A 23,854-nucleotide genomic window follows, 5' to 3' on the forward strand; every position below is an offset into this window, starting at 1 on the left:
TTAATGTACAATATCATACAATATTCATCTACATTGACCTTTAATCCTGTTTTGATTCCCATGAAGGTGCCAGCTGGCGTTCATGTAAAAATAAAGAAACAAGGATTGATTTTTATGAATTTATGAAGTGAAATTAGCACCTGTAAATACCTGTCAGTCAGTGCCTATTATAATCAAAATGTTGTAGCAATAAAAAAACACTTTAGCATTTAAATTTAATAATGTATTAATTTATCACATAATTATTAATATTACAATATAACTTCTATTTATTATTTCTAACATTTTTAATACATTTTAAATATAATATTTAAAGGATTGGTTCACCCAAAAAATAAAAATAATGTCATTAATTACTCACCCTCATGCTGTTTCACACCCGTGAGCACTTCATTAATCTTCAGAACACAAATTAAGATATTTTTGTTGAAATCCGATGGCTCCGTGAGGCCTCCATAGCCAGCAATGACATTTCCTCTCTCAAGATCCATTAATGTACTAAAAACATATTTAAATCAGTTCATGTGAGTTTAGTGACTCAATATTAATATTATAAAGCGACGAGAATATTTTTGTGCGCCAAAAAAACAAAATAATGACTTTACACCAATATAGTGATGGGCCGATTTCAAGCTTTACGAATCGAATCATTGGCTCGGAGCAGCAAAGTCACGTGATTTCAGCAGTTTAGCCGTTTGATATGAGATCCGAATCACTGATTCGATTCGTAAAGCTCCGAAGCAGTGTTTTGGAATCACTAAATAGACAAAAATATTCTTGTCACTTTATAATATTAATATTGAACCACTGTACTCGCATGAACTGATTTAAATATGTTTTTAGTACCTTAATGGATCTTGAGAGAGGAAATGTCATTGCTGTGAATGCAGGCCTCACTGAGCCATCATATTTCATCAAAAATATCTTAATTTGTGTTCTGAAGATGAACGAAGGTCTTACGGGTGTGGAACGACATGAGTGTGAGTAATTAAAGGGTTAGTTCACCCAAAAATGAAAATTTTGTCATTAATTACTCACCCTCATGCCGTTCCACACCCGTAAGACCTTCGTTCATCTTCAGAACACAAATTAAGATATTTTAGTTGAAATCCGATGGTTCAGTGAGGCCTGCATAGCCAGTAATGACATTTCCTCTCTCAAGATCCTTTAATGTACTAAAAACATATTTAAATCGGTTCATGTGAGTACAGTGGTTCAATATTAATATTATAAAGCGACGAGAATATTTTTGGTGCACCAAAAAAAACCTAAATAACGACTTATTTAGTGATGGCCGATTTCAAAACACTGCTTCAGGAAGCTTCGGAGCACAATGAATCAGTGTATCGAATCTGCTGTTCGGAGCGCCAAAGTCACGTGATTTCAGCCGTTTGGCAGTTTGACACACGATCCGAATCATGATTCGATACACTGATTCATAATGCTCCAAAGCTTCCTGAAGCAGTGTTTTGAATCGGCCATCATTAAATAAGTCGTTATTTTGTTTTTTTGGTGCTCCAAAAATATTCTCGTTGCCTTATAATATTAATATTGAACACTGTACTCACATGAACTGATTTAAATATGTGTTTAGTACATTAATGGATCTTGAGAGAGGAAATGTCATTGCTGGCTATGAAAGCCTCACTGAGTGAGCCATCGGATTTCAACAAAAATATCTTAATTTGTGTTCTGAAGATTAACGAAGGTCTTACGGCTGTAGAACATGAGGGTGAGTAATAAATGACATTATTTTCATTTTTTGGGTGAACTAACCCTTTAATGACAGTAATTGGGTGAACTAACTTCTGGGCCGTGAAGCATCTTAGCTCCGCCCCCTCTGTCGCCATCTTCTTCCATCAATTTTATTTCTACGGATAGAATCCTGCCACCCGGAAGTTTCCCATGGATGATGTTGGCGATTACAGCGCGCTGATTTGTTCGTCCATTGCGCCTCAGTCTAGCGTTCACTGAACCGAGTGACCGAGGATGTGAGGAGGTCTGAATTCCCCATTAGGCTCCTCCAGCATGAAGCAGAGGAGCGCGTGAGCGGATCTCAGTCAAGGCAGTGTGATTTCGGCAGGATGCTCCGGCTGCTCGCGGCGCTGATGATTGTTGGGCTGCTGCTCGCGTGCTTCACTTCCTGGCTGTTTGACAGTTATGACACCGCCTGGCACCCGAAGCGCAGCTTCCATCAGTCCAAGAGGATCGGCCCACCGTATCCCAGCGGGCAGCTGCACAATATATTCTGGTTTGTGCAGGTAAGCAGAGGTTAATCAGAGGCCATAATAACAACAACAACAACGTGTCACACTGTCATTAGGCTGTCAATGAGCTGATCATGTGATCGTTTGAGGGATGGCTTTTATTTTGTGCTCTGCCATAATAATTTATTATTCTTTCAGAGAAATATAAGCACGAAAAGGTCGGAATATTCTAGCAGGTAACATTTGCATGACATCGGAAGCAGATAGTAGCTGTATTGTGTACTCATATTTATGATCACGACTATAAGTAATGTGTTATATGGTTTATAAGTGTTACAAAAATGAAAAGGATATTTTTTGTTAACGACACATGTCGCATAATTCAAGAGTAATCAATACTTTGATGTGGTATACTGATAATATAATTGATTTTTATGCTCATATTATTGTCATATGTAATCTCAGGTAAGCTAGGCCTACAACAAGTCTTCCCCTAATGAAAAATGTTTTTTTTTTATATTATATTATATTATATTATATTATATTATATTATATTATATTATATTATATTATATTATTATATTATACATATGTTAACTTTAGTTAATGTATTAACTCACATGAACTAACAATACATTTGTTACAGTATTTATTAATCTTTGTTAACATTAGTTAATAAATCCAGTTGTTCATTGTTTGTTCATGTTAGTTTGTTACTAATACATTATTAAAATAAAAAAAATATATATATTAGTAAATGTTGAAATTAATATTAACTAAGATTAATAAATGCTGTTAATTCTTAGTTCACGTTAACTAACGCAGTTAACTAATGAAACTTTACTGTAAAGTGTTACCATTATATTATATTATATTATATTATATTGTATTACAGTAAGGTCTCATTTGTTAACTTTAGTTAATGTATTAACTCAGATGAACTAACAATACATTTGTTACAGTATTTATTAATCTTTGTTAACATTAGTTAAAAATCCAGTTGTTCATTGTTTGTTCATGTTAGTTCATTAATGTTAACAAACACAATGTTTGATTTTAATAATGTATTAGTAAATGTTGAAATTAATATTAACTAAGATTAATAATGCTGTTAATTCTTCGTTCACATTAACTAATGAAACCGTATTGTAAAGTGTTACCATTATATTATATTATATTATATTATATTATATTATATTATATTATATTATATTATATTATATTATGTTATATTATATTATATTATATTATATTATATTATATTATATTTATTATATTATATTGCATGCATTATATATTACATTATTCAGTATTTTAATTGCAATAGAATGACACAATTTCAGTAAAAAAAACGTTAAAGAATGCTGGGACACAAATTCAGCAAAAGTTATTTTAATAATATGTAATTTATTTTAGATTATAAAATGGTTAGTTCCTGTCCTTGATTCTGATTGGTCAATAGCTGTGTTTTATTCACGATAAAACATGGCTATGACTGCTCCACCCAACTGTGTATCACTACACAACACTCTTAGCAACCACTCTTAGCAACATAAACTCTTTGTTCTCAAGTGATATTGTTCACTGAAGCTTACTGTATTATAGAAGAGTATTGTGAGAAAGAGATCGAGAGAGCGAGTTTATTACCTGCATTCAGATTTAGCATTTTCCTTCAGGTCAGTCCTATGTTCATAATAAAAATCTGTTTAAATGTCCGCTGCGATATCTTGTCTTTTTAACAGTTAAGTGGTTTTCCCGTGACTGACAGCGCTTGTCAAAGCATTTGTCGGTTCCGGCAGAAGGAAGGCTTTTGGTGATTTTACTTCATGAAAGTTGCATTGATACATATATTTTTTGGCTTTAATATTTTATTGTGTAGTAACCATTTTATAAAAGCAATAAGTTACTCGAGGCTAGTGCTGTATCGTGAATAAGAATTATTTATTTATTTGACTTCTTCAGGATACAGCACAGCCTCTCATACCTTATTGCTTACGTAAATTTGTTACTTGTATAACAATAATTTATATATATATATATATATATATATATATATATATATATATATATATATATATATATATATATATATATATATATATAATGTATGTACAGAGTAAGAGAGAAACCATTTGGCATTTTTTATCTACTGTATGTATGACATCATGGAAACAAAAAGCATGTCACTCAGATGTGTATGTACAGTGTGGATAAAGCCCTTATGTTATAGTTCAGATGGTAAAACTTGAAACCTTCAGCTGTGTACTGACTCGCACATAAGAGATGCCTCTTATAATATGCCAGTGACACTTGTTCTATAAATAGGCAAGTTTTATGTGTGAAATTTCCAATACGCACTGTTAACTACACACAGGCCTGCATGAAACCTCCTTAATAACTGATTTCCAACCATGCTGATTTCTCTGTGCAGGTGTCCGACATTCATATCAGCCGTTTCCATGATCCAAGGCGCATTCCAGACTTTGAAAGGTTCTGTAGTGACACTATTGATGTTATAAAACCTGATCTTGTGCTGGCCACAGGTGAGCTAAAATATGTTATTTATACACAGTCGAAATAGATTTTATATGCAACATAAAACACATACACACACGTGTCTCTTTGACTATTTAACAGGGGACTTAACAGATGCAAAGACTGAGAGTAAAATTGGCTCTCTTCAACATGAAGTGGAGTGGCAGGCCTACCACAACATCCTTAAAAGATCGCGAGTGCTGGAACGCACAAAATGGATTGACATTCGGGGAAACCATGGTGATTATTTTTTTCCTTGATTTTTAAGGGATGAAGTTGCGAAAATAGCGATTGTTTTCAAACAGGTTTACCTGAACATTGCAACCTGATCTATGACGTAACAACGTAACTATCTTAAAAGGTGGGTATTTTGTATGAATTTGTATGATTCACATCATACGATTTTTAGAGGAAAAGTAAGCACGAAGGTCCACCCCTAAACATAACCTTCAGTGGGGCGCAAGCAGATCATACGAAAACATACAAATTAAATTTGAAAAAATTTAAAATAGTTATGAATTGCCATGAGATTGTGTTGAATACTCTGCCTGTCTGCCATAGGTCAGTAAAAAGATAGTTCTGCCTCCAAATCATGCAATTGCTTGAGCCAGTGTTGCTGTGTCGGGCTGGAGCATTTTTAGACGCATTTTTAGACATTTTCGCTGATCCGTGTGAATGGGGATCATTTTGACAACGTTGTTGTGTGTACGTAAAAAAACACAAAAGGAAAAACTTTTCCATTTTTAGTACATCGTTGTCATGTAAACACCCTGAGATGGTGTTTTTGTGAACAAAAACTGAGCTTTTTGAAAACACTCTCTCTTTTGTGGATAAATTTGAAAACGCTGTTTTCGCGTTGTAGTGTGGACTGTTAAAACTGATTTGAAAATGATGACGCATGTTTAGTCATGTGATGCACATTGTAGGGTGCCCCTAATATTTGACTTATCAGTCCCTCCAGAAAAACGCGATTATGCGATCGCCTGATTTAACGCATAATCAGCCAAAGTCCGCATATTTATGCGGGGGTCGCATTTTTTCAAATAAGCCGCACTTTCGCCACATAAATTGCCAATTTCAGCAAGCAAAATATGTGGGGCTAGCATGATTTCTTAATCCCTGTATTTTAGTTGCAAAAAAGTCACATATATCTTAGCAGAAAGTTGAAAAATGTTGCATTAACTTCACACAAGTAAATCGCCATTATTTCCCCCCTATTGCCATGGGAACCTTATGAAGTGACGTAATTACGTGAAGTGAACATCATCTGCAAACCCCGTGGTGAAATCAGTAATACCATGATGAAGCATGCAAATCATTCTCATTTGCCAACAAAAATAAGTGCAAATTATTTTGCACTCCGTGTGCATGTTGGACCACAGACGGAAGTTTTGTTATTAGGTAACTAAAACTTGTGGCGAAGTCAAGCAGTCCATGAGCGTCAGATTGTTAACGGCGGGTCCGTTAGTTAAAATTAGTTTGTCGGGCAGGAAATCCAAACGTTCACCTATCATCCATCAACCTCAAATATGGCTTATCGTTTGAAACATTTGTAAGTAGTAGCAACTTTACAAGGCTGCTAGCTCTAACGTTAACCTAGATAAACGTGCGCTATTATTAGGCACATATCCAAGTGTTTGTGTAGAGTGTGGAGGCTTAAGTATAGCGCACTTACTGCAAGACATGGAGGCGCCGGCGCAATCACTTGCATTTTTTCTGATAACAGCTGATGACATATAAAATACTCATTTTTGGTCATACAGATAAGAGTAATACATCATTTGAAACTTTTATTTGTGTAAAATCACAATAACAACAAAACGCTGTGCCTTTTGTAAAATAAAGAAAACAACAGAGTTAAATCAACTCTGCTCAGATTACATATGGTCCCTCTCTATATAGTGTTAAAGTAACAATGAAGCAGAGTTAAAGTTAATGAGATAATTAAGTGATTAATAAGTTATGATTGAGCATTAGTGATGAACACCTGCTGTTAACAAGCAGAATCACTGAAAAGAAACACAATATCTACAAATGACTTCCAGCCACAGCCTCAGATGAAATCAACTGAAGATAAAAGACATTAAATCTCTCAAGATCTGAATAAACAACTCCACAAACAGCATATTATCTCATTAACTTTAACTCTGCTTCAGTGTTATTTTAACTCTTTATAGAGAGGGACCATATGTTCTCTGAGCAGAGTTGATTTAACTCTGGGGATTTTGCTGTGTACCGTCTCGGTCTCTGTAAACTTGAGTGCGTCAAAAAAACAAACAAAAAAAAACACCTAAACTCAGTGTATACTTGCCTCACAGACATGAGAAATCTATAGAAAGTTTGAAATGTCAGGCGATTGCGGGTGGAGGTGACAAGTCAGCATCATCAACTTAATCTCTGCAGGTGAAAACACACAAAACATTATCAATAAATTATTACAATGTTTAGACAGTCTCTTTGCTGTTTTTTCACGACACATTCATAATCATTACTTTTGCCGGTACACTATGGCAAGCTTGAGCTCTAATTAGGCAATGTGTTACATATAGGCAATTAAAGGCTCATTATTATGATTTATATGGCTTATTAATATACACGTGTGATTAGTCGACTAATCGCTTAAATGAACGTCTACTAGTCGACTAGAAAATCTTTAGTCGAGGACAGCCCTAAAATATTTGACCCATAGATATCTTTGGTTATACCAGCATTGTTGTGCCTGCTATTTACTTTCATAGTCTTGCTAAAGAAGAGAAATGTTCCTTTGTATAATCTTCATATTACATTCCTGATTTAGACCATACATGGAATTGCAATTTTGAGTCCAACCCGGATGCAACAGTGAGTGTTGGGATATTTTGCTAATAAAATGAGTGTGCCAGAAGAATAGCATGAGAACTTTATTATGTCTGCTCTCTCTGTATCACCTCGTGAGCTTTTATTATGTTTTATGCTTGCACAGTAAGGTGATTTTAAGTGTTTTCAGATGTTTCAGTGTGAATGAGCAGCTTTTGGAAAACGCTAGTGTGGATGGAGAGCATTTTGAAACAAATCCAGATTAATGTAGATGTAGCTAAAGTGTTCCCACTCTATGAATGGAGCTTGCATACAGTTGAAATATTATTTAACATTACACACTTTAGCTTTGTTTTCTATTGTCAGTTGCATCCAGATTTCATCTAAGGAGTGTCTGAAGGTTTGGGTGGGTGATCTAAATAAAGATCAGAATTAAGTTTCCTCTTTGCACGTCACTGCTGGATCAGGGACAATAATTGTCCAACTTTGTCCCAGTGTCTGTTGGCAATAAAACAATTAAAGCGAAGACAGCTGGACACTGTTGTGTCACACTAATGACTTGAAATGAAGCCCAGCTCTATAAAACAGGATATTGCCTGCTTGTTGTGACACAAGAACAAACTTCATTGGATTAATAACAACTTTGCCATCATGTTGCTGTTTATCATTACTTCTCCAGTTTCCTATCTTGATTTAAAGGGACATAAAATGAAGCATTGTCTTCCAGGGTAATGGAAATGCAACTACTGTCAGCTACTCCTCATTCCAAACCCATGTGACTTTTTATTTGTGTCTGTCATACACAAAAGGAGATATTTAGATGAATGTTCCTGCTGCACTTTTCCATACAACTGGTTGCCGATTCCGAATAAAGCTTCCAAAGGACAAAAATGTACCATGAAATACTCATACACTACATTCTAAAACTTCAGAAGCCATATGATAGCTTTGCGTGAGAAACACTGAAATTTAAGTCATCATTAAACTGTAAAAATTGTTTCGCCATAATGACATATTTCCCTCTAATCCTCTTTTTACAACTAACCACTTGTGACATGTTAAGTTTCCAATGACAAGTCCACAGTAAAACAGAAAACACTATGCATACAGTATAAGTATATTATATGTGTATAAGTATATTAATATTTGGCCACAAAGATGGCATCAGCTTTAGTGGAGGCTAATGAGCATCTCTAATGAACTCGCACAGTTCTCATATCCCCTATTCCCACTATCCCATTTCCCCACAGGTCCTGTAACTGGTGTTACATTACGAAAGCTGCCAGACATGTAATAAGAGCTCCATTATCAGTTATTTTGTCCCCACTCTTCTTCCGTTTCCAGGAAATCTTGACTAATATTCTCTTCTTGTCTCCTCAGATGCCTTTAATATTATTTCTCTGGAGAGCGTGAACAATTATTACAGGTCTGTACAAATATTACAAATGCAGAACATAATGGCTATAAAGCTACCAGAAAGTTGAGATATTAAAGTCGACATGTAAAAACCCTTTACTTTTTTAATGGTTTTGTTGTGGAGAATATATCAGTGCATTTTTTCTCCCAAACATTGTCTTTCAGCAAAATATAATAACTTGCTTTAAACGGTAGTCAGGTCAGTATGGAGTGTAGACCATATGAAATGACTTCTCCAGTCAGACCAGTTAAACAAGATTTACACTGACTTGTCAACCGTTTTATTATCTCCATTCCTGAATGCTTAGGAAGTACTCTGCCAATCAGAAAGTTGGATCCTTCCACTACATACACAGAACCCCGTTTGGGAACTACTCGTTCATTTGTGCCGATGCCACTCTGACCCCTGGACCCAAGCGGCCCTATAACTTCTTTGGGATTATCAATCAAGTAGGAGAGATGTGTTCATTTCAGATTTGCTTATGTAATTGTGATGACAACTTTGGACTGAAATATGAATGTTCCCCATAGACTCAGATGGACATGTTGGCGACCTTTAGAGAGGAGAGCCTGAGCAGTAACAAGTCCATCTGGTTTGGACATTATACCACATCTACAGTCATCTCCCCCTTCCCAGGAATCCGAGAGCTCATGAGGTTTGGAGAAATCTTGCAGTCATCCAATTCGATTTTTTTCCCCCCTACTGATATCTGGCACAGATCATATGTTGCTTTATGCTTATAAATAGCAAAAATGTTTGAGATATGTTTTTTTTTTTACATAATTCGGGTATTTTTGCATAGCCAAAACTTTGATTAAATTTGATTAAAAGCATAAGGTTGTGAAATATAATTTACAGTTTACGGTAAGTAACATTTCTATTATTATCAATGTTAAAAACAGTTGTGCTGCTTAATACTTTTGTGTAAACTGTGTTAAATCTTTTTTTAGGATTCTTTGATCAATTAAACTTTCAAAAGAACAGCATTTATTTGAGGTAGAAATCTTTTGAAACTATGTCTTTACTGTCACTGTCGATCAATTTAATGCGTCCTTGATGAATTAAAGCATTTATTTCTCCACACTTTTAAACACTAGTGTAGATTGATATAATTAAGTCTCTACGAACGATACTGAAAACACCAGAAAAACAACTGAAAATGAATATAGACTTTGTAAGTTTCTGTCTGTAAAATTAGTAATAATACAAATTATTTCACATATGGGCCTCATCAAATTTTCTGTTTTTCATATATTTAATGTCACTAACTTGACAAACTTAAGTAAATCCAGTGATTACTTCATCTTAAAATTCACTCATTGTGTAAACTTATTTGTGATTAAAAAAAAATCCCTCTATGTTCCAAATTGGTAAAGTACATACAATTGTGTGCGATATGACTCAGAAAGAGCCGGTGAACTGTGGCTGTGCCGTCTGGGGCTGTGACTAGATTTGGGCCACTTTTCAAATGTCATTCTAAATCTGATGTGTATTTGGTCATCTGAGCTACTGTAAACCCTAGTATATGATCCTGTAGTATGAATTCTGGTCTGAAAGCAACATTTGGTACTCAGGTGGTCAATGCATGGGAATATGCTGTAATAAATAATATATTCAGTGCCATTCTTCTCAAGCACTTGTGAGGAAAAATGAAAATTCTGTCATTAATTACTTACCCTCATGTCATTCCAAACCAGTAAGACGTTTGTTCATCTTCAGAACACAAATTAAGATATTTTTGATCAAATCCGAGATGTTTCTGAACCACACATGGGCAACAACGTCATTGCATCTTTCAAGGCCAAGAAAGGTAGCAAAAATATCATTAAAATAGTCCATGTGACTAAAATTTTGTGGATGCACACAAAATATTCTTGTCGCTTCATAACATTAAGGTTGAACCACTGTAGTCACATTGACGATGTCTTTACTATCTTTCTGGGTCTTGAAAGTGGTAATTAAATTGCTGTCTATGGAGGGGTCAGAGAGCTCTCGGATTTCATCAAAAAATATCTTAATTTGTGTTCCGAAGATGAACAAAGGTCTTACGGGTGTGCAAAGACATGAAGGTAAGTAATTAATGACAGAATTTGAATTTTTTGGGTGAACTAACCCTTTAAGTGAATGCAAGCAGGTGGGTTGCAACCTAATTGCAGCCTATAAGACCATTCATTTCAATGCAAACACATCATATTTTACTAAATTTCGAATTTCATCTGTTGTGTTTTTTACAGTACAGCTGTAGCGTACTTGTGTGGGCACCTTCATACACTAGGAGGCTTCATGCCAGTACTGCACAGTCGACATCAAGGAGGCACGCTGGAGTTAGAGCTGGGAGACTGGATGGAGAACCGCAGGTAAGTTCACAAAGAACGAGGCCCACACTCAAGGGAATGCAACAAGATGTAAATATAGCTGAGTACAAGAACAACAGCTGATATATGAGGATGCCCTAACTCTTATAAAAAAGCAGTCAGATGTTCTCCCTTGGTTCAGGTACAGGATATTGGCTTTCGACCATGACCTGCTTAGCTTCTCCGATTTGACGTTTGAGGACTGGCCAGCTGTGCTGATCACCAATCCCAAAGACGCACAGTACCTTCATCCAGGAGTGGAGCCTCTGGGTCGTATCCGCAGTTCCACGCACATCAGGTGTCTCTGTGTGTGTCCTCTTGAACCTTCAAGCGTTCGGATGTTGACTAAAGCTGCACGATTCTTGGTTTCAAATGGAGATCATGATTCTCCCACAATTCTAAACAAAATAATATGTCATTTAAAAGAGGATCTGACAAAATATAAATTGCTGCAGTCTATTTAAAATGTTTAGTGAATGTGAATCGGATTGAGTGAATGATTCAATGACTCACTAATAAATACTTGACTTGTTTCATTACTGGATAAATCGGTTTTTTGAAGGAATCTTTTGAATGAATGATTCAATGACAAATACGTCTTTTAACAGTCACTTGACGCCATCTAATTAACGTAACGATGTAATTGATATAATTGTTATTTCAAACGCCAAGTTACTTTCATAAGGTGAATCACTCTATTTTGATTGCTTGAATAGACATCAGTGTTTATATACGAACTATAAACTTTTATCCCAGTACTTCTGTGATAATATGAATATTTGTAACAAAGAAATTGTTACAACTGCTGTGTGGTTGAAAAGAAGCTGTTTGTGAAGCTGTTTCATACCTACACTTGACAACAGCTCTCTCTGGCTCAGCGGCAATGCAAACACAGATTTCATTTTGATAGACACAGGCGAATCTTTGTTGTTTAGGAATGAGATCGCGTGGGTGTTTGAATCGAGATTTCAATCTTTTAACGATTAATCGTGCAGCTCTAATGTTGACGTATGAAGCATTATCGTCTTGCATCTAAACCTCACACTGTCTTGTCCTGTCATACCAAGAATGTCACATTTTGAAGTTGCACTTTGAATTGTTGCTGAATGTGCCATGTGTCGGGTTTTGTAGGGTCCTGGCTTTTTCTGAGTCTGCGATCACAGCTGTGTATGTGAGTGTGGATGGAGTTCCACTGGGAAAAGCGGTCAGTGCAGGGGGTCCTCTATATGTGCTGCTCTGGGATCCAACGCTTTACGCTACTGGACTGCACACTATCAGAGTTAAAGTGGAGGTAGGTAATGATTAGGTAATCAACCCTAAGTATGAAACTTCCCTCAAATCATGTGACTTGTTGAGGAAAGGTGTGCTTTTTTTTTTTTTTCTAAGCAACTGGACAAACAGATTCTGTCTGGTGGATGATACATTGAGCAAAAATTCTTTGTAAGACTGACTTTGTAAGAGGAATATCTAGAGACAATTTCATACAGATGGTCTTAAGCAACCACTTAGAAAACAGAACAGCAACATGCTTAAAACCACACAGAAAACCTTAGCAACTGCATAGTAACACTCTGACAACCAACAAGAACACCCAAGCAAACACAAAGCAACATGATTAAACCCACTCAGAACCTTAGCAATTGCATAGAAACGCCCTGGCAACCACCCAGAACATCATAGCATCCTCAAAGCAACATGTTTAAACCATTCTAACTTTAGAAACTACATTACAATGTCCTGGCAACAACCCAGAACACCCTAGCAACTGCAAAGCAGCATGCTTAAACCACTCAGAACCTTATCAACTGCATAGCAACGCCCTGGCAACAAGCCAACAAGAACACCCTACCAACTGCAAATCAACATGCTTAAACCACGTAGAACCTTAGCAACCATATAGCAACACTCTGGCAACCAACAAGAATACCCTTACAACATCAAATCAACATGCTTAAACCACTCAAAACCTTAGCAACCGCATAGCAACACCCTGGCAACCAACAAGAACACCCTAACAACATCAAATCAACATGCTTAAACCACTCAAAACCTTAGCAACCGCATAGCAACACCCTGGCAACCAACAAGAACACCCTAACAACATCAAATCAACATGCTTAAACCACTCAAAACCTTAGCAACTGCATAGCAACACCCTGGCAACCAACAAGAACACCCTAACAACATCAAATCAACATGCTTAAACCACTCAAAACCTTAGCAACCACATAGCAACACCCTGGCAACCAACAAGAACACCCTAACAACATCAAATCAACATGCTTAAACCACTCAAAACCTTAGCAACCACATAGCAACACCCTGGCAACCAACAAGAACACCTTAGCAACCTCAAATCAACATGCTTAAACCACTCAAAATCTTAGCAACTGCATAGCAGTACCCTGGCAACCAACAAGAACACCCTGGCAACCTCAAAGAAACATGCTTAAACCACTCAGAACCTTAGCAACTATATAGCATCGCCCCTGACAACCAACAAGAACACCCTAACAACATCAAATCAACATGCTTAAACCACTCAAAACCTTAGCAACCGCATAGCAACACCCTGGCAACCAACAAGAACACCTTAGCAACCTCAAATCAACATGCTTAAATCACTCAAAATCTTAGCAACCACATAGCAACACCCTGGCAACCAACAAGAACACCTTAGCAACATGCTTAAACCACTCAGAACCTTAGCAACTGCATAGCAACACCCTGGCAACCAACAAGAACACCTTAGCAACATGCTTAAACCACTCAGAACCTTATCAACAACATAGCTTTACCATGGCAACAACCCAGAACACCCTATCTACATCAAAGCATCATGCTTAAACCACTCAGAACCTTAGCAACCATATAACAACACCCTGGCAACCAATAAGAACACCAGAACAACCTCAAATCAACATGCATAAACCACTCAGAACCTTATCAACCACATAGCAGTGCCCTGGCATCAACCCAGAACAACCTAACAACTGCAAAGCAACATGCTTACGCCACTCAGAACCTTAGCAACCATATAACACCCTGGCAACCAACAAGAAAACCCCTAGCAACATCAAATCACATGCAACCATATACATTTATGTGTGTGTGTGTGTGTGTAAAAAATAAAATTAAATAATTTTATAAAAATTAGAATGTTTGAAATTTACTATAGTGAAATTGTTTATATAAATGCAGAACTGGTTGTACTGTTATTTTAAGAAAATGGCCCAGTGTGGGCTTATCTCACCTCTTCTCTGTCTTCCTGTTCCAGGACTCGGCAGGTCGCTCAAAAGTGCGAGAGCAGCAGTTCACACTGGAGGAGGACCTCACGCCCAGCTTTGGCTTCATGCAGTCCTTCATCCTCCTCACAGACCACTACATACTGGTAGGAAAATGCAACAAAGTCATTGTGTGATGCTGGAAAATTAGAATGAGAGTTTATTTCACTCTATCTCAGATCATAAATTCAATCATATTTTTATGATAGATTTTCATACTTTAAGTTTGCAAGTTTGGGTCTGGGACAAGAGTACAACAATAAAAGTTACTGTTAATGAACATTAAATGCGTCTCAATGACCGTGTGTGCGTTTTCCACAGGCACGGATTGCCTTTGTGGCAATAGTCTTACTAAACCTCGGTGGGCTTGTACTCTTCAGATTTATGCCTGTATCTTCAATGAGAGGTACTTCAGTTGCTTTAACATATAACAAGTCTTCTGTCCTGCCATTATAACCAAATATAAATGGTCTTCGTAGTGCCAAAGCATAATTGACATTTCTCACTATATACTCTTCTAATTTATCAGGGCTGTCTTCTCAAGCGCTGATGCCCCTGCATCTTGTCAGTAAGAGCAATGTGTTCTTCTACTCTCTGCTGCTGTTCAACCTGTGTACAGCATTAGGTAAGTCATTGCCTGACACCACTTTAACAGTTTTGCAAATGGATGGAACATAATGACTTAAACTACCACTGTAGAAGGCCTGTGATCATTATTATACAGAAAGAGAGTATTTTTTCCATTCAACAATTCTTCGAAGAGAATGAATTATAGATAATGACATAATTATTATATTATAGATAACTACCTCTTAGTTTTATAAATGCCTATAACCAACCCTTGACCTTGGGCTGCATAATTAATAAAAACCTAATAAAATTGTGCCGATTGCAGCATTCCATTCAGGTCAACTCCTGTTTCAGCCAAATATATATATATATATATATATATATATATATATATATATATATATATATATATATATATATATATATATATATATATATATATATATATATATATATATATACATTTTGTTTTTTTTAATGTTTTTTTTTTTTTTAAAGTGGTTGAGCATTGTAAGCAATAACAGACATATTATCTTCAACATTATTCAACACTAAAGAAAAATGAAGGAAAAAAACTATATACAAACATGTCAAAACATTGGCACATTAATATCATGACATAATGGATGTTAAGCCAGTTTACACAGAAAATAGACGATTTGGATCATTGTTTAAAATTAGGGCTTGCAAAATCAATAGGAGAATGCTGTAAATTTTTTTAAGTTAAATTTAAATCTATACGGGTCATTTTTGAGCCAAAACATAACAGGTGGCATTTTTTTTTAATAGTTCACAAGGGATTGTTCACTCAAAAAAGAAAATTCGGTAACCATTTTTTCACTGTTTCTTCTGTGGAACACAACAATAGATGTTTGTGCTTGTTTTTCAAGTCAGTAAAATCCAAAAAACCTTCAAGCCCCATTGACTTTCATTGTATGGACACAAAACAAAACAAAAAATAAACACAAAGGTGTTTTTCTTCAAAAAGAATATTTTTTGTGTGTGTTGGGAAGTACATGAGGGTGAGTAAATGAAGACAGCATTTTTATTTTGGGGCAAACTATTCTTCAGAATTCAAATGGCCTTATTTCCTCACCCCCATGTCATCCTAGATGTTTGTCTTTCTTTCTTCAGCTGAAAAGAAATTAAGGTTTTTGAGGAAAACATTCCAGGATATTCTCCATATAGTGGACTTCAGCAGTTAACAACAGGTTGAAGGTCCAAGTTCTCTATATGGAGAAAAAATCCTGGAATGTTTTCTTCAAAAACATTTAATTTCTTTTCAACTGAAGAAAGAAAGACATAAACATCTTGGATGACATGAGGGTGAGTAAAAAACATTTTAATTCTGAAGTGAACTAATCCTTTAAGCAGTCAGATGTTTTTTAGGTGTAACTTTTTTGTAAATACTGAAGAAACATCACCTGACACTTAAAAAGAAGCGGACCCAAAATTAATAATCATGATTACAATATCAAGGAAAATGATAAACATAATTATGTAGCCCTACTTGTTTTGCTAAAGAGCTCAATGAAGATGTCAGGATGAACTCAGTCACAGCATGTCCTTGCAATAACTCTGAAGAAGGAACATTGCTTTTTGTCTGCTGGTTTTTCAGGTCCATGGTTCATCGGGGAAGTCATTGATGGACACAATGGAGCCTGCTTTGCTTTTGGTGTGTTTGTGGATGGGCATTTCCTTGAAGGCAGTCTGACATATGTTGTGGGAGTCATACAGGTAATTCAGGATTTAGGGTTGGGAACCAAGAACCTGTTCTTATCCAGAACTGGTTCTGTTTGTTGAAAAATACCAGAATCATATGAAATGAAAAATGTACCCTAGATGCCCAAAAATGCACATCCATCCATCATAAAAGTAATCCACATGACTCCAGGGGGTTAATAAAGGCCTTCTGAAGTGAAACGATGCATTTGTGTAAGAATAATATCCATATTTATAACTTTAAAATCTAAAATAATTGGCTTCCGGTAATGGCTGTACGCGAGTAGTTCCAGCGGAAGTGTACCCCTGATCCAAAACATGATGTATTGACAAACGCAAAAGCACAGAGGATAGAGCAAAACATTATGGGAGGCTCGCCAGCCAGACGGGATATAAACTTTGTCGGCTGAAAACTCAAGTTTGGTTTGAAGACAAAAAATGTACCAAGCACAATGTTCGCTCACCATTCCTGATTTCTAACACACACTCACAGCGTTCGGCCGGTCTTTCGGCTGTCAGAGCAGAAATGAAAGCTGATGCTCTCCATATGTTTTTTCGTTGTCTCCGGTCGTGTTCATATGTAAATAATTGCGCAAGCTTATTTTGTCCATTAGATTGAAAAATCTATAAAAGCCCATACATTTGCCCACCCATAGACCCTCCCCTCGAAGAAATCAGGACAGAGGTGGATGAAAGTGGACAGAAATTTTTTTGTAACCTTGGCCAGATCTGTGCCTTGCCACAATTCTGTCTCTGAGCTCTTCAGGCAGTTCCTTTGACCTCATGATTCTCATTTGCTCTGACATGCACTGTAAGCTGTAAGGTCTTATATAGACAGGTGTGTGGCTTTCCTAATCAAGTCCAATCAGTATAATCAAACACAGCTGGACTCAAATGAAGGTGTAGAACCATCTCAAGGATGATCAGAAGAAATGGACAGCACCTGAGATAAATATATGAGTGTCACAGCAAAGGGTCTGAATACTTAGGACCATGTGATATTTCAGTTTTTCTTTTTTAATAAATCTGCAAAAATGACAACAATTCTGTGTTTTTCTGTCAATATGGGGTGCTGTGTGTACATTAATGAGGAAAAAAAATTAACTTAAATGATTTTAGCAAATGGCTGCAATATAAAAAAAAGAGTTAAAAATATATTTAAAGGGGTCTGAATACTTTCCATACCCACCAGGTGTAAGAGACTAGGAACTATTCTAGTCATTTATTTTTTAACACAATATACAGCTATGGAAAAAATTAAGAGACCACTCCAAGTTCAGAAATCAATGTTAAGTGGTCTCTTAATTTTTTCCATAGCTGTATATAATAGCCCTCACACACATATGCTTAACTCTCAGCATGAGAAAACATTTGTTTTCCTAACCCCAATCAGAAAGTTTAGTTTAGTTTAATTCCCAACCATAGCTATAATCCGTGAGTCATAACACCTCCGTCTGTCATCCACAGGTGCTTTTCTTCAATATGCCTCTCACTTATTACCTCTGCTGGAGTCTTCACCACAGGTGTCGTGGCACCAACTTCCGCTCACAGTTCTGCCGGCCGGGCTGCCGATGGAGGACTCTGGCGATGCACTTGGGCATGCTGGTCCTCATGATCTGGCAAGCCTATTCTTGCTACTTCCTGCTGGAGACCTACGGGCCACTGGCCTTCTTCCTGTCTCCCGTACGCACCTGGGCCTTTCTCATGGGCCTGCTGTTGGTGTACAGGGCATGGTGGGGAACACCTCCTCGTTTCTCTGATGGCAGCAAAACCAACCGGCCATTGTGATGGTGACCATTGAAGAGAGGCCTTCACCTGTATCGTTGTTTTGTGCCAAGCTCTTCCCTCCTTTCGCCGTTGTATTCGCAGTCATCAAATTGCCAATCATTTCCATTACAGTTTAGCATAGCGAAAATAGTCAACAAATCCTTTGTATTGAGCGATGATGGCATCACACGTGGATGACGGAGCCGTTTAAACCCTTTGACACTGGTAGCTTTTATAGCCAGTTCCCACCATTGTGAACCCAAGCAGTGTCCTAACAGATGTGTGTGGTTGAGCATACTAATTACTTTGATAAACTGCACATTATGTACTTGTCAAATTATGTTTGTTTTTATGTGTGAGGAGCAATCAAGAAAGGAATACGACTGCCTGATATTCTTATCTGCATGAAACTGCCACTTCACTGAGAGGTCTTTCAAAATGGATCCTCTCAAATGGTTTTTAAAGCATATAAAACACACTAAAGAGGGGATGATATCTATTTTTAAAAAATTCTTACGCCAGTACACAATAATATGTAAAGGATAATTTAAGGGATGAAGCTGGTCATTGTCGCAAATTAACTTTGTTCCAGACAGAATCATATATTGAAAATAATTTCAAAAGAAGCCAAAGCATCAAGCTTTGCACGTCACACCAAGCAACAAACAGATTGGAGCTGTGTGTGTGTGAGCGTAATCAGCCAATCAGATTAGACAATCTGAACTATAATGATCAGCTGACTGCACATTATCCCCACTTATTACATGACTTCTTAGCATAATAAAATTTGGGTATTTTGTTAAGAAAAAACTGTACTGTGATACAAGGGACATGAAAATGCCAGTGACAATGTTAAATTGTATAGTTTAGTGGTTATTATACAAAAATATTTAATGCAAAATGCCATCATTGACCAGAATTTGTCAGAATTGAAGGATTAGTTCACCCAAAAAAATGAACCAAAAAACCTTTATGTTGTTCCAAACCTGTAAAAGGTCCGTTCACACCAAGAACGATAACGATATTTGCGTCCACACCAATGAACGCTAACGGTCTGTTTATTGTAAGCTCACGCGCTGCGGTGTCAAATTGTGTACGTTTTTTGCTGTTCTTGTTGCATTTACCCAGCAGATGTCCTCGGCATACTATGTTTGAGTGAAAAGCTAGTGTAACAATCTAATCGAACAGTGAATTTAGCTGACAAAGTCAATATAGTGGAATAAGTTGTCGAAACTATCTGAGGTAATTTTATATTACACTGTTTGCTAGCCTGGCATATTAATCTCATCATTAATACTTCTCACTATTTATTCCGAGGGTATGACCGATTGTTTTCCATATCCAATTTCTTTAAAGTATCCTTGAAAAGGAGGTTTGACTTGTCAAACGGCTTTTTCTGAACCTCAGCAATTAAAGGTGCAATATGTAAGAATTTTGCAGTAAAATATCCAAAAACCACTAGGCCAGTGTTATATATTTTGTTCATTTGAGTACTTACAATATCCCAAATATTTCCAACTATTTGTAAATCGTGATAAAATTGAAATTTTAATCAAGGCTCCGGGACGTGTGAGGAGTCGCCTGTCAATTGTGTCATACCCACGTTACCCTCGGTTTCCGGGTTTATTTTGTAGAAACCATGGAAACACCAAAGACGCTTTAATATATTACACGTTTTAATAGACAAGGGAACAACTGTTTAAATATACATATAGACAAAAAGCTAATTATTGTTATATAGCTCAACATGTTTAGTCTTATTGGTTAAATTTAATATTCTTGATTTTTTTTTTTTTTTTTGTGTGTGATGCAGCTTTATTTTTAGTAACAGTAATACAGCATTTTCTCCATCATACAATACGTTTCAAAATTAATTGCATGCCATTTATCAACACAAGCCATCCAGCATTTATTAATGATATTCTAATATCGATCTATCTTACTGCAGTGTGTAACAGTGTCTCACAGCAGCTGCCGAGCGAACGCACAGAGAAAAGTTGAAACATCATTTTCAACACACTCAAATGTATCTAATATGATAAACAGAGCTGCGTTACCTCATACTCATGACCGGAAAAGCAGAAGCGGCGCCTGCGACTGTGTCATAATAAAAGTCCCGCTGCTCGTGAGGTGTGTCGCACTCGTCTCTCATTAGCAATCTCTCCAGCGGCCTCGTTCAGCTCCCACAACACTTGATCCTGCTTTGCTTCATACTACAGTAACATTAATTATCACATCCATGAACATGATTTCTTCCCGAGTCCTATCTCAATTCTTTTCCACTGGCCGTTGAGATGAAGTCCACATGTCCCAAAATTCCGCGCTCAAACTTGGCGTCATCAAGCTACGCCTTTGTTTTGAATAGGCTTCGAGTGGACAGAAAATTCTACATATTGCACCTTTAACTTCTCCGCAATGTCTTAAATGCATGAGAGCTTAAATTAGAATGGATTCTGATTGGCTGTCCGTATTTTATCATTCAACAGCTGATGTTGTTTCTCTATATCGTTACCGTTTTTTAGAACTACATCTTTATCGTTATGTTTATAGTTATCGTTCTTGGTGTGAACAATAGACTTTTGTTCATCTTCAAAACACAATGAAGATGTATTTACAGAAGCTCAACAGTACTTAAAGTGAAAGCTCATTGGTTCTCACGTCAATCTATCAAGTTTGAACTTCCGTTCTCCATATTGTTAGTTGATCAATGTTTATATGTGAATAAAAGCCTAAATTACATCTGTTCATATTAAGCAATGGACTTTCAATGGAGTGACAGTCAGTAATCATTACAAATATCTTCATATGTGTTTCAAAGATGAAAGTCTTACGGGTTTGGAGCGAGTAACCGATGACAGAATTTTAATTTCTGAGTAAGCTATTCTTTTAAGTATTTTGCAGAGCTGTAAGTTTTGGTATGGAACACAAAGTAAACCTCTTCCCTGCCAAAGTTTTATTCACCCTCTTACAGTGTAAGAAGAACTAGGTTTTGAACAACAATTCACCTATTAAACATATTCAAATGCATATTTCAAAAACGACTACTCTCAAAAGGAAGAAACCACTATATTTAAATAAATGAGCATGAATGTAGAACGTTTTTGTTGCACAATTGTTTATAGAGTTAATACACTAAATAATGGCCACTTAATAGTACACATCTAAACTGAAAATGCTGCTCAAGGGTACATCCCTGTAGCATATAGAATAAAACACTGAACACATGAAAACAATCAGACGTGCACAATTCTGTTACATGTTTATTAGAGAAACATTGTTAAGCAGCTCTTTTATAGTTGGTTGTTCACAATTACAAACCACACAAACAAACTAAAGACAATTGCCATTTTCGGGGGCTAGTTTGAAAAGAAACTTTGTGTTGTCATTAAGGTCTGTCTTTTTTGCCCCCATAATCCTCTTGACAGGTGACAGAAAGAGCTGTGACACGAGTTTCTGGTGGATTCACTGACATTCCTGTTTTGTCGGGTCACTCAAGGTCTCTGTTCTCTCTCAGGAAAGTAAAGACTTGAACAATAGGCTGCTCTAGTTTGTCTTTCAATGACCTGAATGTTATTTTGAAAGAGTTTTGTTGCAGTTTTAAGGCACACGACAGTGAGAACAAACATTTTTAGAAGATTCCACATTTACTCAGTACATGTTAATCTAGATTTGTGGTGAACCAATAGGACTTTGAATGTTTGATGAAGAAATATCTACTTATATGTGATTTGGTTTTAAATGCTGTATTTAATTTTTTTTTTTAATTATTATTATTTTAACATATTCATCCACATATTGATATTGTAATGATTATTCCTTCCAGTTGTTCTGCACTGTTTTATGGGCATTCTCTGTTTCTGTGATCATGTGGCTTTTGTAATTCCACTGATGTTAGAAAGTGCTGTTCACATTTTTTTTGTGTGTGTGTGTGTGTGGAAGGCACAAAATAGTTTCTTTTCAGTGAAAGATGAATACATATTTACTTATTCAGAATTTACTTTTAAAAATTGGCATCTCCACAAAATGTCAAAACTCTTTATTCAGACAATGTTGTTTATCCACATGAAAATGACCTCAATTTATATTTGCCACATTTCTGGATCTCTGAATCATCTTGCATTGGAATTGTTTATCTGGCTGTATTCATGTACTGTACAACAAAGTAAAGGGGTTTCATATTGTGACTTTCACATTTTGTGGTGTCCTTTTCATGTAAATGTATCAAAAAGTTTGTAATCTGTCTTAATATAATATGATATAATAATTAATGTACTTGTAAGAGGTAAAACTAATCAAATAGACTATTTTCAAACATTTCACCATCTTGATACCGGCCACATATACTACTGTTTAAACGTTTGGGGTCAGTAAAAAAGAAAATAATACTTTAGATCAGCAAGGATGCATTAAATTGATGACAGTAAAGACATTTATAATGTTCCAAATTATTTCTATTGCAAATGCTGAGTTTTTTTAACTTTCTATTCATGCAAAAATTAAAAAAAAAAAGAAAAGAAAATCCACATTGAGCAGCACAACTGTTTTCAACATTAAAAATAATGTTTAATAATGTTTCTTGAGGATCAAATCAACATATTAGAATGATTTCTGAAGGATCATGTGTTATTTTAAATTGAATTAAATTGATGTGTTATTTTAAATTGAAATAATATTTCACAATATAGCTATTTTTACTCTCTTTTTTTCCCCAAATAAATGCAGCCTTGGTGAGACTAAGAGATTTCTGTTACATTCTGTTAGTTTATGAACAGATTATACAGATTATATGTACATTTTTAGTAACAAACCTCAAGCATTCTTTAAATCAAACTTTTTTTTTATTAAACTATCAATATATTACAGAAGACTGACATTAAATTTAGTTTAAAATGAACACTTAGAGCAAGGCTGCCAATTTTAATTTAAATTAATTTTATTTTAAACTCATCAATTTATCTGATGCCTTTATCTAAAGTGACATACAGGGACAGCCCCACTGGAGCAACCTCAAATGTCTCTTTAAAAAGCAACAATAGAGTAACCTTTGGGTTACCAGCCCAGATTTATAACGACTACACCGCACAACTCCCACAAGGCCTCCAGATGCAGTTGTTTGCGTCAGTCTGAAATTTTGACAACTTGTTTACCTACGTTGCCTCCGGTCATCATGGAGCAGAACGCTTCTGAAATACGCAAGTATAG

General features: G+C 36.1%; 2 protein-coding genes across 4 annotated transcripts in view; one reads left to right on the forward strand and one right to left on the reverse strand.

Moving 5' to 3' along the window:
• The first annotated feature begins 1,867 nt into the window (after positions 1-1,867).
• Positions 1,868-23,145, forward strand: tmem62 (transmembrane protein 62). Its single transcript, XM_067367545.1, has 14 exons — positions 1,868-2,261; positions 4,639-4,750; positions 4,845-4,982; positions 8,919-8,964; positions 9,263-9,404; positions 9,486-9,610; positions 11,190-11,312; positions 11,452-11,607; positions 12,441-12,600; positions 14,587-14,700; positions 14,915-14,999; positions 15,123-15,218; positions 16,782-16,900; positions 18,353-23,145. Exons 1-14 carry the CDS (start codon positions 2,085-2,087, stop codon positions 18,671-18,673), a joined length of 1,914 nt encoding a protein of 637 aa, XP_067223646.1. The 5' UTR covers positions 1,868-2,084; the 3' UTR covers positions 18,674-23,145.
• Positions 20,420-23,854, reverse strand: part of ptgr2 (prostaglandin reductase 2) — a 41,442-nt gene continuing 38,007 nt past the window's right edge. For all 3 annotated transcript variants that reach the window (XM_067367547.1, XM_067367548.1, XM_067367546.1), the window contains exon 9: positions 20,420-23,835. In XM_067367547.1, coding sequence (XP_067223648.1) covers positions 23,771-23,835 — 65 coding nt within the window. In that variant the 3' untranslated portion in view covers positions 20,420-23,770. The remainder of the gene's footprint in view (positions 23,836-23,854) is intronic.

Source organism: Chanodichthys erythropterus, chromosome 18, assembly GCF_024489055.1.
Source record: "Chanodichthys erythropterus isolate Z2021 chromosome 18, ASM2448905v1, whole genome shotgun sequence".
In the NCBI taxonomy this organism is placed as follows: domain Eukaryota; kingdom Metazoa; phylum Chordata; class Actinopteri; order Cypriniformes; family Xenocyprididae; genus Chanodichthys; species Chanodichthys erythropterus.

Bases quoted from the DNA above. Each gene is read 5' to 3' on its own strand.
- tmem62 (XM_067367545.1), top strand. From the start codon at position 2,085: ATGCTCCGGCTGCTCGCGGCGCTGATGATTGTTGGGCTGCTGCTCGCG. The intron at 11,608-12,440 runs GTGTCTCTGTGT...CGGGTTTTGTAG, and splicing joins CGCAGTTCCACGCACATCAG to GGTCCTGGCTTTTTCTGAGT. The intron at 16,901-18,352 runs GTAATTCAGGAT...TGTCATCCACAG, and splicing joins ATGTTGTGGGAGTCATACAG to GTGCTTTTCTTCAATATGCC.